Source organism: Jaculus jaculus, chromosome 10 (assembly GCF_020740685.1).
Source record: "Jaculus jaculus isolate mJacJac1 chromosome 10, mJacJac1.mat.Y.cur, whole genome shotgun sequence".
NCBI lineage: Eukaryota > Metazoa > Chordata > Mammalia > Rodentia > Dipodidae > Jaculus > Jaculus jaculus.
The window spans coordinates 103409413-103424776 of record NC_059111.1 but is presented as its reverse complement, the minus strand read 5'-3'; the positions used below and the strand labels follow the sequence as shown (position 1 = coordinate 103424776).

At 49.0% G+C, this 15364-nt stretch overlaps 2 gene segments (V, D, J or C); both read right to left on the bottom strand.

Annotated features, from left to right (window-relative positions):
• Window positions 1-1617: 1617 nt before the first annotated feature.
• On the bottom strand, window positions 1618-9165 carry LOC101610828. The segment is given in 6 exon segments: window positions 1618-1818; window positions 2083-2189; window positions 2327-2344; window positions 3018-3395; window positions 6726-6900; window positions 9091-9165. Coding segments are annotated over 6 exon segments (774 nt in total).
• Window positions 9166-12545: 3380 nt separating this feature from the next.
• LOC101613727 overlaps window positions 12546-15364 on the bottom strand; it is a 98146-nt gene continuing 95327 nt past the window's right edge. The window contains 4 exon segments of the C gene segment in view: window positions 12546-12746; window positions 13093-13199; window positions 13323-13340; window positions 13811-14188. Coding sequence covers window positions 12726-12746; window positions 13093-13199; window positions 13323-13340; window positions 13811-14188 — 524 coding nt within the window.

Below are 15364 nucleotides of genomic sequence, written 5' to 3'. Positions count from 1 at the left end.
TCTAAGGTCACCGTGGGGATTACATGGGCTGATAGGTGTGTCAGTGTCCAACCCGGGCCTGGAGACAGTAAGGAGACACTCAGGAAGGCTCCTTCACCTATCTTCTCCATTCTTTGCTTTGAGGCCTTGCTTCTCACCCCAACACTATGCCTCAGTTAACTTAGATGTGGCGTATCACTCCTTTGAGCCTTCTTTTCTCCAATTGTTTCTTTTTTTTTTAATTTTTTCTTTTTAATTTTTTATTTATTTATTTGAGAGTGACAGACACAGAGAGAAGGACAGATAAAGGGAGAGAGAGAGAATGGGCGCGCCAGGGCTTCCAGCCTCTGCAAACGAACTCCAGACACGTGCGCCCCCTTGTGCATCTGGCTAACGTGGGACCTGGGGAACCGAGCCTCGAACCGGGGTCCTTAGGCTTCACAGGCAAGCATTTAACCACTAAGCCATCTCTCCAGCCCAATTATTTCTTTTTTTAAACTATTTATTTATTTGACAGAGAAAGAGGGAGAGAGAAAAAGAGAGAAAGAAAGAGAGAATGGGCATGCCAGGGTCTCTAGCCACTGCAAACAAACTCCAGGCGCATGAATCTTGTGCATCTGGCTTATGTGGGGCCTGGGGAATCGAACCTGGGTCCTTTGTCTTTGCAGGCAAATGTCTCAACCACTAAGCCACCCCTCCAGATCTCTCCAATTGTTTCCTTTCTCTCCCTAATGTAGCGGTTTTACCGTGATGAATTAAATCTCCACAGTGTACCCTTCAGAGGTAACACTCCACCTGCAGAGGTCAGATAGTCCCACACTTGGGATGCTCTGATCTCTTTCTAACAATGGAAGAAGCATGCGGGAAGTAACTCTCTCCATCTCTGTTAGGTGAAATAAATGCACTTGGCATTTTACCTCCCTGAGGAGATTCCTTTGTGCTTCACCTTGGCCTCCTGGCACACTTTAGGGTATCAAACACTTGCTCCTCCCACAGTCCCACCTGCTAATGTCTCCACTTTCTGCATTCACAGGAAAGACACCAGCAAGCCCGCTGATCCAATTATCATCTGAGGGGTTATCCTCGCCCGATGTCAAACCTGTGTGCCTGCTCCTAGGAGATGTCAGGTGTCTCCACTCATTGCTTTCTCTAAGATTCCCACCTGGAAAGTCACACAGAACTTGAACTGAAATATTCAAGTAGGATAAGCCAGAGGCATTAAGGAAAGGAGGCATGGAATAAAACCCAAAGGCTAACTAAGGACACTTGAACCTCGAATTGAGAAGTGGCCAGATACTCTAAGCTGAAGGTCTGCCTGGCCTTCTGGCCCGTGCTGAGCAGGGTTGTGGCTGGTGGTCTCTCTCTTTGCCCTGGCCCTCCTTGTTCTCCAGAGCCCAGTCATTGTTCCTCAGACAATCAGTACAGTGGGGCCCTGAAATGCTTGGCAGGACTCTAAGCCTTGAGGCTGGGATGCGGTGGAAGATGAACACTGGAAAGACCAGGAAGAAACATCATTGTCCAACAAGGGAGCAGATTAATACTCTGTTTACCTGAGGGGTGGGTGCCTTTATAGATTAGAAGGGATGTTAGTGAAGGGCAGGATCCCACAGGCTCTGCTGAGACACAACCACGTCTAGCTTGCTTGACATTTTTTTTTAATTGGTTTAGACTACTTCAGATGGGGTCAGGAGCGCAGCCTGTGCAAGGGAGTGGGAAGTGTGGGTGTCCATGAGGCGGGGGAGTCGGGAGAGGATAACTCTCTAGGATAGCACACTGAGCAGACAGAGGAGGATCCTGGGTGGAGATGAGGAGCTGGCATCAGGAGCTCTTCTTCTTGACCTGAGTAAAAAAGTACATGGTCAGGGTCCAGCAGCATTGATAGACTAGGCCTTCACTAGCGTGTGAGTTTGATGAGGGCTCCTTTGCCCTGTCCATCCTCCAGCGGAGTATCCACTGTGATTCCTGGATTTCCTCCCTGGTACGTGTCTGTTATGGCCAATGAGGTGACAGCAGACACCAGGGCGGCGGCTCCCTCTTGGATTCCCTTACATCCTGTGTGCACTACTTCACACCCTCCCTCCAGCCACCCACACTGCTCCTTACCATGGTCATCAGTACCAGCGTGCTGACCAGCACAGCATACAGAGCGGCCTTCCCCAGCAGGATCTCATAGAGGATGGTGGCCGACAGGATCCCTTGGTGATAGGATGCTGTGGGCAGGAAGGAGAACAGGCAGGTATATACCTGTGAGCAGGCCGCTCTGGCCTCCCGTGTCCCACTTCTCCATATTTTGGTTCCAGAGCTCAAACCCTATGGAGGATGGAAAGAAAGGGAGGGGCCTACTCACCTGAGGTGACGCCACAGTCTGAAAGAAAGAGGTAGAAAAGTGCATGAGAGGATGTAACACTTGAGGACCATGAGCCTTAAGTCAGAGGATTTTTTTTTTTTTTTCTTGTTTGGTTTTTCAAGGTAGGGTCTCACTCTAGCCCAGGCTGACCTGGAATTCACTATGGCGTCTTAGGGTGGCCTCGAACTCATGGCGATCCTCCTACCTCTGCCTCCCGAGTGCTGGGATTAAAGGCGTGTGCCACCACGCTGGACATTAAGTCATAAATGTTAAAGCAAGACTCATAGGCACAAATACATGCGTGCCAGCTAGTGTAGACACCTTCCTCTGAGAGTGAGGGATGGTCTTTCTGATGCCAAGGGCAGTTGCCATGACGACTAGTGATGGAGCTGGAAGACAGAGCACATGGGTGCTGAGCCGCCGGGTGGGCTATGAAGTGCTCCATCAGCGCAGCGCAGCGGTGCCGAGCACCTAGGGACCAAGTGGGCCCGTGTTGCCCCATTCAGCTTCTATGGTTCCCCAGAGGGGAATATGGACGACGATTTGCTAACGGTGCGGTCTCGGTCATCCCCTCCCACCCTTCCAGTGGACTGGCTCCTAGTTCTACTCTTGACTTCTGCCTGGATCCTTTCACTTCTCCCTGGACCTGTGTTTGCTCAGTTTCCTCGGCAGCTCCCCAGTCGCGGTTCACCTGCGCGTCCCCAGGTCTCGGCGCTGATGCTCTGAGTGACGGGTTTGGCCCAGTCCTGGGTCCACTCGTCTTCCTCCGTGAGCCCGTAGAACTGGACTTGGCAGCGAAAGTGGTTGCGTGGGTTGAGCCAGAAGGCGGCTGACACCCTCAGGCGGCTGCTCAGGGTGTAGCTGGAGTTCTGCCCGGCCTTGCGGGGCTGCGGGTCTGTGCTCACCCCACTGCGGACCTCTTTCCCGTTCACCCACCAGCTCAGCTCCACGTGATCGGGGTAGAAGTCCCTGGCCAGACACACGAGGGTGGCCTTTTTCTTCTCGGAGATCTCCACTTCCGATGGCTCAAACACAGAGACCTTGGGTGGCTTCACCTCGCTCAGGTCCTCTGGAAAGGGAAGAGGGGTGGAGGCAGGGCCGTGGTGAGCACATATAGACCCAGGGACTGAGAAAGCAAAACAACACAGTCTAAATCTCAGCAATGATTTTGCGCCCTCCTGTGATGCTGGGACAGTCTCTTTGCTGTCTTTGTATCCGTATTCTATTTTTATCTATTTATTTTTAGTTTTATTTATTTATTTGAGAGCGACAGAGAGAAAAAGAGGCAGTTAGATAGAGAGAATGGGCACGCCGGGGTCTCCAGCCACTGCAAATGAACTCCAGATGCATGTTCCACCTTGTGTTTCTGGCTTACGTGGGTCTTGGGGAATCGAGCCTTGAACCAGGGTCCTTAGGCTTCACAGGCAAGCGCTTAATTGCTAAGCCATCGCTCCAACCCCTATTTTTATTTTTTGCTTGTGAAGTGAGAATTACAACACTGACTTCCCCAACAGACGTAAGAGCTTGGAATGCCCCATTGTAAGCCAGGTTATTTGTATCTGAAGCTAGAGTTGAGGTACTAGGGGAAACGGCATGAGAGAGATATCTGAGGGGAAAGGGCCTCCTGTATGACACTAAATACACTTGGTCCTCTTGGCCTACCCTGTGTTCATGAGGTTTACTGAACTTTGTGAAGGGTGAAATTATCCTCTTAAGTGCCACCTGTTCTTTCCTTTTTTCCATTTCAAGCAATTCTGCATACACGAGAAGCTAATCTTCAGATGAAAACCTAATCACAGTCTCTTAAACAATGGAGGAAATTTATTTGACCCTTTCTTGCAAGTCTATTGAGATGATCTCGTTCCAGGGCTCATGCCATAGTACGCAACCTACATATTTCTTACGCACAACCATGGGCTTAAGATTTAGCTAATGTTTTCTTGCCACCATTTTGAAATTTTTAAAGGTTTTAAGTTAGAGCCTCCATATTCTTTTGTTTTCTCTCTTTGTTCTTCCCTTCCTTCTTTCTTTTCTTTCTTCTCTTATTTTTCTTTTTCTTCTTATCCTGTTTTTTTTTGGGGGGGGGCAGGGTCTTACTCTGAAGCCCATGATAGCTTAAAACTTACAATGTAGCCCAAACCAGCCTCAAACTCATGTCAATCCTCCAGTCTCAGCATCCCCAGTTTTGGGATTACAGATGTGAGACACTACCATGCTTGCCCATATTTTCATTTTGAATTGGGCCAGCAAACTTCTTAGCTGTTTCTGCCTCTGGTCAACCAATCTTCCCCACAACTCCTACCTTGCTAATTAGCTGTACATTTAGGTCTCAATGGGCGGAGCCTGGGCCGAAAGGCTGATATCCTCATTTCTACGTATAGCACTTGATTCCACCAATCTTTGCTCTCAAGCTGTTTTATTTCTACTATCTCAAAGACCTTGCCTCTGATACTTCCCCAGAGCTTCAGGGGCATTATGGAATGTACTTCACTGACCCTCTTAATCAAGAAACATTCAGTCCCTATTGAAAAAACAAATCAGCGCTGGAAGGATGGCTTATTGGTTAAGGCATTTGCCTGCAAAGCCAAAGGACCCAGGTTCGATTCCCTAGGACCCACATTAGCCAGATGCACAAGGGGAGGGGGCACGTGTCTGGAGTTCATTTGCAGTGGCTGAAGGCCCTGGTGTGCCTATTCTCTCCCCCCCCCCCACCTCTCTCTCTCTCTCCCTCTTTCTCGGTCAAATAAGTAAATAAAAATAAAATATTAAAAAATATCAAACACTTCCCTTGAGGCAGGCATGCTGATCTCTAAGACATTAAAGCCACAGGCAGGATAAACATAAACGAACCCTCACTAAACCCTGAAATAGTGCCCATACAACTCTGGAGTGAGGTCAGCTGCATTGCCATGTTTGTGGGTCCTCGCAGGGTTCTTCAGGGTTGAGGGTGGTTTGACAATGTGGAAGTTAAGTGAACCCTAGTGGGCTGCTGTTTGTATGTGCGCTGCTTGTGAGCTGGGCTAGCCTTAAGCAAAACTGTGAAGTGTCTCTTTCCCGGCCAACCCATCTATCACACATGCACAACCTGGATTTCTATATCCATAGAAACAGAAGATCAGTCAATGGCAATGTCAGCCTGAACACTCCCGATCTCAGCTGCTCTCAGAAGCTAAGCAGAAGTGAGCCTGGTTAGTACAGGGGTGGGAGAAACTGAGGCCTACTCGGTGCCTTACATACGGTCCTCCCAAACACCAGAAATGGAATCCAGAGTCTAGACCTTTCTCTACCCCACCTGACTAGTGAAACCTAGCACTTCCTTTGGACACCTTTTAGCATGGCTGAATCCTATTGGATCCTGCTTAACAATGGTCCAACTACAAGTGGTGTCCTTTTGCTGTGCTTATCAAACCATCCAGGATGGAATACCCAGACTGTGAGCTATCTCCCTTCTCTAGCCTTGCCTCCCCATCACCAGGCGATATTTAAGATCCCTCCTAAGCCTTAGAGCCTGAGCTAGTTCAAGGCGTTGTCTTCGCTACCCGGGCTGCATCTCTACATTCTAATGTGTGCTTGCTGACCAGTGAGTTCTCCACAGAGCCTGGGCTGTCTAATTTAGGACACTGAGCACGGGAAGCTTTCAGACTATCAGGAGATTCACCCGGGGGGGTAAATGTACTCCAGCAGCTAAAGTTATCGCCTGTCTGGGGACTGGCACGTCTTTCCTGGACCAGCAGCTATAGGCAGAGGTGGATATTAGGGCCCCAAGCCTTCTACAGGAGCCCCAAGCTTAGGAAGAAAAAAACATTGGAGATGTTTCAAATCTATTTCTTTCTAACCCTACACTGCTCAACAGTCTGTCCACCCAGCTAGTCTCCTGTTGACTCTTGTTTATCTGTCAGTCTTTCCGGCTGCTTGATCCTTCTCTTGCCTGCCACACTCTCTTCCTTTCAGTCGAGCTGGGCCTGAGTAAGCTTGACCCAGACCTGAGCGGTCTGGAGCAGCTGCACGGTGAAGTACAACCATCTGGCCCCACTCCTCAGATCTCTGCCTCGTCAACTCTTTTCGTTCCTCTTAGTAGCAGATCTATCCCCAAACCAGGTTTGCCCTCCTGCCTGTGTCTCCAATTAGAGGCTTTCCCAACTCCTATTCAATCCTCTCCTCCCTCGGAGACAAGTGGAGTCCCCTGTCCTTTTGTCCTCTGGAACGTCCCTGCGGCTCCAGACCAAGCCCCTAAATCTCGACCCCACCCATCCCCTTTGCGAAGCAGGTGAAGTTGAGAGAAGACCCTCATCGCTGGATCCCCTGTTAGAACCCCCCCGCAGCTCCGCTCCACCCCACGCCCCTGCAGGGACCCCGGGGATGGGGCTGAAAGCAAGCGGGAGAGATGCGCGATTCTCACCGATGACCGTGAGCCTGGTGCCCGGACCGAAATGCTGTTCGTAGGAGCACAGAGACTCGGCCCCGCTCGCAAACCCGCGCCTGGGCGGGCTGCCTCCGTCTCGCCGCCTTCCACCCCATCCCGCTGCCCCCGAGGCTGCGGGCGGGTCCCAGGCAGGCTCACCCAGCTCGGGCAACTGCCGGCCAGCCCCGAAAGAAAGTCAGGGTGTAGGCTCCGCCCGCACAGCCCGGGGATGGCGCACAAACCCGGTGGAGAGGACCTCCCCAAGGCCGCGCAGCCCCAGCCCGGGGCACCAAGGAGCCGGTGCTTGGGCCAAGTCGTGGGTCTCCTGGTCCACGGGCCCCCGCACCTCACCCCAAAGCCCACTTCTGTCCCTGGAGGTCCCAGCTTACCTAGAACCGTCAGCCGGGTACCAGCTCCAAAGTAAAGGGTGTTCTGGCTCACAGCCCCGGGGCGCAGCACAAAAACAGCCTAGACCATCCCCACCTAGGCGCGCCCCACGCCTCTCACCCCATGTGTCCAGCTTACCTAGAACTGTCAGCCGGGTTCCTGGGCCAAAGTACAGGGTTTGTGAGCTCACAGCCTCCCGGCCCAGGACAAAAGCCCGCCCTGCCCTGCACCCCTGCTGGCCCAGCCCAGCTTCTATCGCCTTCTACCCTGAGTGTTCCATTGCTCCCAGAATCCAGAAATCTTTCTGCTCAGGCCTATCAGCTCATACCCAGCGTAAGTTAACCAATTAATTGCCCAGTTCTCTTCATCCCAACCCCAGAGTGTCCCCCAGCTGTCGGGCTTACCCAACACGGTCAGCTTGGAGCCAGCTCCAAAATACAGCTGCCCAGTATTTGCACAGCCCCGGCAATCTTGACGCAAACCCTATCTTCCCCGATGAAGGTCTCTGGGTGGCCCTGCCCTCACCCCTCTCAGGCCTGGGTTAAGAGGTCCTCCAGGCTGAGCAGTCCACCTGCATTCCCACTTGGATGGGTAACTGCCTTCTTACCTAGCACCGTGAGCTTTGTCCCGGGCCCAAAGATCTGCTCAGCATAGGAGCACAGCAGAAAGGACCTGCCAAAATTTCCTCCTCCATCTGCACCTGCCTTAGGACAGCCTGAAGGGCACTGGCTGTCTCCCTCTTGAGCTGTCTTCTCTTTCCTACCTCCAGAATTAGCTACATGACAATTTGGACATGACATGCCACCTTCAATTTGCAGTGGGCAGTCAACTTGGCTTGGGGATGGATACGGTGACGTTGAAATGTAAAGACGGTGGTGGGCAGCCTTCCAAGTGAAACGTTCCAAGTTAGAGTTTGCTTGTTAGGACTATTGATATGTGATCTGTGACTTCTCTGACCTCAGTTTCTTCATCTGAAAAGTAAAGTAGTATCTTTTCCACAGAGGCGTTTTTATTTGAACATGAGTTCTTAGTACATGATGCATGCGCAAGTACTTTGTAATGAGTAAGCTTTGTGAAGCCGGCTGGAGGGCCATCCCACGTCGGCTTGGCTTGTGCATTTCCGGGAAGCTGTCTGGGGCAAGGTGATGGTACGAACTCAAGGACTCTAGGCCTTAGCAAGACTATGGCAGAGACCATCCCAGTGGACCTTTCCCTATATATATGATGCATTTCCCTGGGCTGGGAAGGAGTATTTTCTGGGGCAGAGCTTTTTGTAAAAGCACCTCTTCTACATGAATCATTGTGCCCCCCGCCCCAGCTACCACAATGCTACACCATGATACAAAAATATTTCCTTCTCATGGGTCCCCTCCTCCAATCCCTAGGCAAGGGCAGGAAGCCCAGGTGGCAGAGAGGCTGGTCTGACTGAACGGGACTGAGGAAGGATGAAAGCTGAGAAAATTTAAAGTGGAGAGGGCATGGGAAAGGTCGTGGGGCTTGTGGGGTTGGGGCTGATGGGGGCAGGGCGCCCCTCTCGGAAACACATTCTCAGGCTGGGAGACCTTATCACTGGGTCTCTCTTCCTGGGCTCACTGTGCCTACCTGCTCAGGCTGGTATTTATAGTGAGGTAGGTGGGAGGAGCAGGAGGAGGAAGGGCCCCTTCAACAGAGGAATCCACAGAGCAGGCGATGTCAACTCAGGGCACAAGAATAAGCAAATCATAAGCAGCTGGTAGCATTCCCACTGTTTCCTGGACAGCTGAAATTTCTTCTCAATGTACTCTACCGCAGGTATTCGGGAGTGCCTGCTTTGAGTTGTGTCATATCACGGCTGCAAGGAAACGAGTCCCTCTCAGAGGAGCATTTATCACTAATTTTTCAGGCTTACTTAGGATGACTCCTATCTCTGAGCCTCATACCTAGCTACGTGGATGCCTTAGAACTTCCTAGCCATGCTGTTTATACTTTTTCTCACGTCTTCATCCGGCACGGCCGCCCTCTGAGTAGGGGGTCCCTGGAGCCACGTCTTCCCTTGAAGATTTCGCAGCATCCTCAGACTCCTTCCTGCTTACCCCAATCTGACACTGAGCACTAGTGCCTGCACTTCAGCACACACTTCACCTTGCACTTTCCAAGCACTGCCTTTTATTTCAGCTTTTTCCATTCATGACGTTTCCTTTGTGTATGGGATTCCTTTCTTGGGGACTATGATGTAGAAATCTGTTTCCTTGGACGTCAAATGCAGCATATTAGAATGATATATTATCATTGACTGAATAAGTATGCAGACATGTGTAAATCAATATATATATATATATACGTATGTATATATCTGTATATGTGTGTGTGTATAATCACATATGCATATATGTATGTATGTATGTATGTATGTATATGTTTGCACAGCACAACTTTGAAAACACATTATGTCCTACAGTAGGGTAGGAAGTCTATGTGCAGTGCTATAAGTGGAAGGGTAGATAGCTATTCTAGGAAGGCCTTACAGAGATGACTGCTTTTGAATCAAGTCACTTTGGTTTCCTTCATTTATTCACTGTGGTGGTTCGATTCAGGTGTCCCCCATCAACTTAGGCTTTCTGAATGCTAGGTTCCCAGCTGATGGAGATTTGTAATTAATGCCTCCTAGAGGAAGTGTATTATTGAGGGTGGGTTTATGGGTGTTATAGCCAGTTTCCCCTTGCCAGTGTTTGTCACACTCTCCTGTTGCTGTTGTCCACCTGATGTTGGCCAGGGGGTGATGTCCACCCTCTGCTCATGCCATCATTCTCCTGCCATCATGGAGCTTCCCCTTTGAGCCTGTGAGCCAAAATAAATCTCTTTTTCCCCAAAAGCTGCTCTTGATTGGGTGATTTTTACCAGCAATGCAAACCTGACTGCAAGAGTAAAGTTGTACCAAGGAGTGGGATATCTGCTAGACTCCTGACTGTGTGGCTTTGGCCTTTTGGAGCTGATTTTGCCTGGACTGGGCTAACAGGTTGTGTGGAAAGCTTGCTGTTTTGCCTGGGTCCTGAGAGGTTGTGCAGGGTTGCTTTGAGTAGAAATGAACTGGTGTGAGCAGAGGGATATGGCACAGAAAAAAAAAAATCTTTGTGTGAATTGCTGCCAATTCAGCTGCAATTGAGAGATTACAACCTATGAGATTGGGCCAGCTGACCTGCACTGGGGCAACAGGAAAAATGTAGATTGTTTTGAAGGGATCTGAGTGCTCAAGGAGTGTCCTGTTCTTCAAAGTCTGCTTTATTCCTCCTTGGATTAACAAATTGACACCCTACCCGCTATTGTGGAGTATAAGAAATGCAGGAAATAGAGGGTCATTGAGTTTGCAACACTGTCTTGTGTTTTGGACATGGCCATGGGCAGTGTGAAGCAGGTTTGCTGGATGCCTGCATGGAGATCCCATGGAGCCATGAGGATGAACTGTGGATTGCAGTGGAGACCACAATGGAGATGACGGCCCTGGATGAAGTTTTCCAGGACTGCGTAGCCTAATTGGACAGGTGGAATTGGAATTCCAGAGACTTGTTGCTGGTTAGAATTATTGTGCTTGGAGATTTGTCACTGGCTGGAGTTGTTGGACTTGGAATTACAGAGTTTGATGGTTTCCCTGTTTAAATCTTGTGTTGGTTGAATATTTCTTTGCTATGCCCAATGCTATCTTTTGCAGTGTGAATGTTTATTCTGTGCCATTATGTGTTTTTTTGTTTTTTGTTTTTTTTTTTGGAAGGGGGGATTTTTTGGTATTATGGCTCAGTTAAAAGATCTTGGACTATGGGTATGTATGAACATTCTATGGGGACTTTTAAAGTTGGATGAATGCATTGCATTTTAAATCATGGATGGTTATCAGTTTTGGGGGCCAGGGATGGCATGTGGTGGTTTGATCCAGGTGTCCCTCATAAACTTAGGTGTTCTGAATGATTGTTTCCCAGCTGTTGGAGTTTTGAGAATTAACACCTCCTAGAGAGAATGTATTGTTGGGGGCGGGCTTATGGGTGTTATAGCCAGTTTCCCCAAGCCAGTGTTTGGCACACTCTCCTGTTCCTGTTGTCTACCTTATGTGGGCCAGGGGGTGTGGCCACCTCTGGTCATGCCATCATATTCCCTGCCATCATGGAGCTTCCCCCTCAAGCCTGTAAGCCAAAATAAACCTTTTTTTTTTTTTTTTCTCCACAAGCTGCTCTTGGTTGGGTGATTTCTACCAGCAATGCAAACCTGACTGCAACATGCACTAAATTTAAAAATCGCCGCTTTGTGTCTTCCCAGAACCAAGGTACTATACCATCTCCCACATGTTGTGGGAAATACTATAAAAATACACCAAGCTTTGGTATGGAGGAGCCCAAAGACTATCAAATCTGATAAGTGTCACAGAGGAGGTCTTCACAGTGCACTAGATTGGCAAAATGCAGGGTGTACTTAATCGAGCCTCAGCTGAGTGAAGAGCAAGGACTGGGAAGTAAAACGCTGGAGAATGAATTTTGGCAGGAAAGATATCAATGTGAAATCTTTAAGTCCTAGTAGCTGCTAAGGTAAGAAGGGTGCCACGTCACGACAGACGGAGCAGACAGAAGCAGCAATGCAGAAAGGCCTGGAGCAAGCAGCTTGGGCCTCAGGGTGGAGAGGAGCACGGTGAATGTGGGAGGATGAGATTGACTTTATCTCTTAAGGAGCAGGGCTGCCTCACAGAGGGCACAGGGAGACGACAGAACCTGAGACAAGTCTCTGGAAGTAGAAAAAGGCCTGATTTTTTAATTTAGGGAACTATTTTCTATGCTTCCAGACACAATCATAGGATATTTTCATGCCTATCAAAATCCACTAGAGAGGAATTTGTCACTTAAGCTGTAAAACATACCTTCCATTGAATGTAAGTTTTTAAATCATTATTCAGATCAGCATGTGATCTTGCCCTCAGCTAGGATTTCTCCTTGGTGAACAAATAGAGACTCATTCATTCAGTGAGAAGCTGAAAGGAAGGTGGGTGATACACAGGGAACCAAGCTTGTTACACCCGGGGGTTATAATATATTATATTACTATATTATACTATACTATGTTATACTGTATGATAACTAGTTGTTGAGTGGATACATTTGTGGAGCCAATGACTGCTACTCCTCAAAGTGCCTTTGTTGAGGGCAGGAAAGGAAATTCCTGTATTCAGCATCTTGGTGTTTCTTTCTGTTCTGGGAGGAATTCCTTCAGCTCCCACCACTGTCCTTCACATGGAATTAGCCTCTTCTGTCCGCCTCAGGATCTCAGGGTGGAGCTCTCATTTTTCCTACCGGAATACCTCTTACCTCTCTCCTGAATAAACAGGTTGTTTAGAGACAGACCAGCAGAGATATCGAGATGCACACAAGTCAGAGTCAGGCTGTTCCAAAGCATGTTTATTGGTTTGAGCAATAATATAGGCAAGTGAGTTTTTTTTTTCTCTAGGTTAAGAGGGCTTCAGTCATACTTGTGCAGAGGGTACACATTGGAATGAAGGGAGAAATGAGAACAGCGTGTCAGAAGCACTGGAAAAAGCGAGTCTGTATTGACACCATTATGGATTGGAAGCTCCAGGCTCCACCTCCAGGACTGGCATCAGGAATCCTTTCTCTTGACCTGGAGAAGACAAGGGTTTTGAGTTTATGAAGGGGCCATGCATGCTTTGTGTGTGTGAGGAGGAGGTGGGGAGACTAAGAGGAAGTACAAGGGCCTGTTGTTTAAACAAAGACTAGGGTTTCTCCCAATATCGGTCGGGTTTGGGGGTGACCACAACTTTTGTTTCTCTGGCTGGTTCACGGATTACAATCTGGTGGAGGTACAGCTGGTCTTCTGAGTGTGTCAGTAAAACTCCTTCCTTTCTCCTACCCACCTCTGGCCTTGGCAAAGTCCCTAAACTCATAGATCTAAGCTGCCGGGCATCAGGTGTCATGTCACCCATGTGTCCCATCTCCCTAATCCTTACCATGGTCATCAGCACCAGGGCACTGACCAGCACAGCATACAGGGCGGCCTTCCCCAGCAGGATCTCGTAGAGGAGGGTGGCGGACAGGATCCCTTGTTTGTAGGACACTGTTGGCAGAAAGAGAGAGCTGGTTGATACCTGTGAGCAGGAGCATTTGGAATCTACCCCCTTCATTGTCCCCAGCTGTGGAGTCAAGATTTTAAGAGATAAAGAGGGAGAGAAACACGTACCTGAGGTGATGCCACAGTCTGAAAGGAAGAAAGGGAGGGGGAAAAAAAATGGATGAGGGACTTACTCTTCTTAAGAAGATTAAAACTTAAGTCACCCTCTGGGCTAGTACAGCCTTCCAAGCCCAGGCCAGCCTCCTGTGGTGCCCCACTGCCTAGCACAGCCTGCCCGGCCCGAGCAGATGCCTGTGATGTACCGTCACTTTTCTGCTGCACCGTCGTCACCCTCATAGTTCTGGGATGCCACGAATAATGGCGCACCAAAGGTGGCAGGGATTGTGAGGATGGGAAAAGATGGGGTACAACTCAGACGTTCTGCTCCATGAGGTTCCTGAGCTGAGGACCTGAGGTTAGAATTAGCTCTAGATTCACAGCTCACCTTCATGTGAACGTTAGTCTCCAGTCATTTTGGTTTTTTTGGTATACCTATACTCCATGCCTGACTCTCTCCAAACCCCCTCTGGTATCTCTGCTGCCCAGGGCCAGCTCACCTGCGCGTCCCCGGGTCTCGGCGCTGATGTTCTGAGTGACGGGTTTGGCCCAGTCCTCGGTCCACTCGTCTTCCTCCGTGAGCCCGTAGAACTGGACTTGGCAGCGAAAGTGGTTGCGTGGGTTGAGCCAGAAGGCGGCTGACACCCTCAGGCGGCTGCTCAGGGTGTAGCTGGAGTTCTGCCCGGCCTTGCGGGGCTGCGGGTCTGTGCTCACCCCACTGCGGACCTCTTTCCCGTTCACCCACCAGCTCAGCTCCACGTGATCGGGGTAGAAGTCCCTGGCCAGACACACGAGGGTGGCCTTTTTCTTCTCGGAGATCTCCACTTCCGATGGCTCAAACACAGAGACCTTGGGTGGCTTCACCTCGCTCAGGTCCTCTGGAAAGGGACGAGGGGAAGAGGACTGTTCTGGGAACACTCTGGACTTAGCATGGGCTCGTGTGCTTGAGTGTCAGGGCTGGAAAGGGCGTTCATAAAGTAAAAGTAAGTGGTTGAAGGTCTCATTCGCTTTGGGCTCACTGTCCTGGACTCTGTGTGATTATCCCTTGACCTTACCTTTGCACCTCTGAGCTTCCTTTGCAATATCTCATACCCTAAGACTTGTTTAATAATGTGTCAAAAAAAAAATACAGCTATCTTCATTCTCCTTTCAAAGTCATGCTCAGAATGTAGCCAGCTGATATTTCAGATTCAGAATGACAGAACTGAGCAAGTCTGGATTTTAAATCAAAAGATACTTGCATGCAGGATGATCATAGGAACTAAGCTGATTTTTTTTTTTCTAATTATCATTTTGTTTCTCTGGTGAGGTATATGTATTCATTTGTTGGGTTGATACCACATATTATTGGCATTCCTTGCCTAACCTTGAAGTAATAGTTCCCTATTATATTGACTTTTTTTTCTGAATTTCTAAATACCTTGCCTCCCCTTTTCCTGCTGTTTGTATATAACACTATATCTAATATTATATATATTTTAACGTAACTTGCTTTGAGTTAGTGCCTTGCCTCTGGCTGACAGCCTATCTGATGTTCCCCATTCACGCCTACACTGTGCTGGCAGAGACCTGGCATGCACCGTGCAGGATGGCAGTTTTATGTGGAAGGTGCCGCTCGTAGCTTGAACCCTTTTATTTTTGCACTGCTCAGCACGCATCCCTGGTTAGTTTTGAAATCCTAGTTCACAGCCGGATTCTGCACTCTTTAACATAGTAGAAACCTAATTGCTGGTTTAAGCAAATCACAGAGCTAAAGGACCCTTCCACAGAGGTTTCACCCTGGAAGGTCCTGGTCCACTCATATGCTTAGCAGACGGAAGAAATTTAATTTGTGAGATTACTGAAAAAAAAAAAAAAAACAAAAAAAAAACGGCCTCCATCTGAAAATGGGAAGAGGGTAAGAAACTACATTTGTCCTTCAAGCCCTTTCTCATTTTCTAACGTTTAATGCCTTTTTTGTTAGCTTCAGTTCTGATACGGGGGATGTAGCTTTTGGTATAAACGTATGCCAATGCCAGGTGCCTCCACGTTGTCCAATGTTGAGAAGTGGTTCT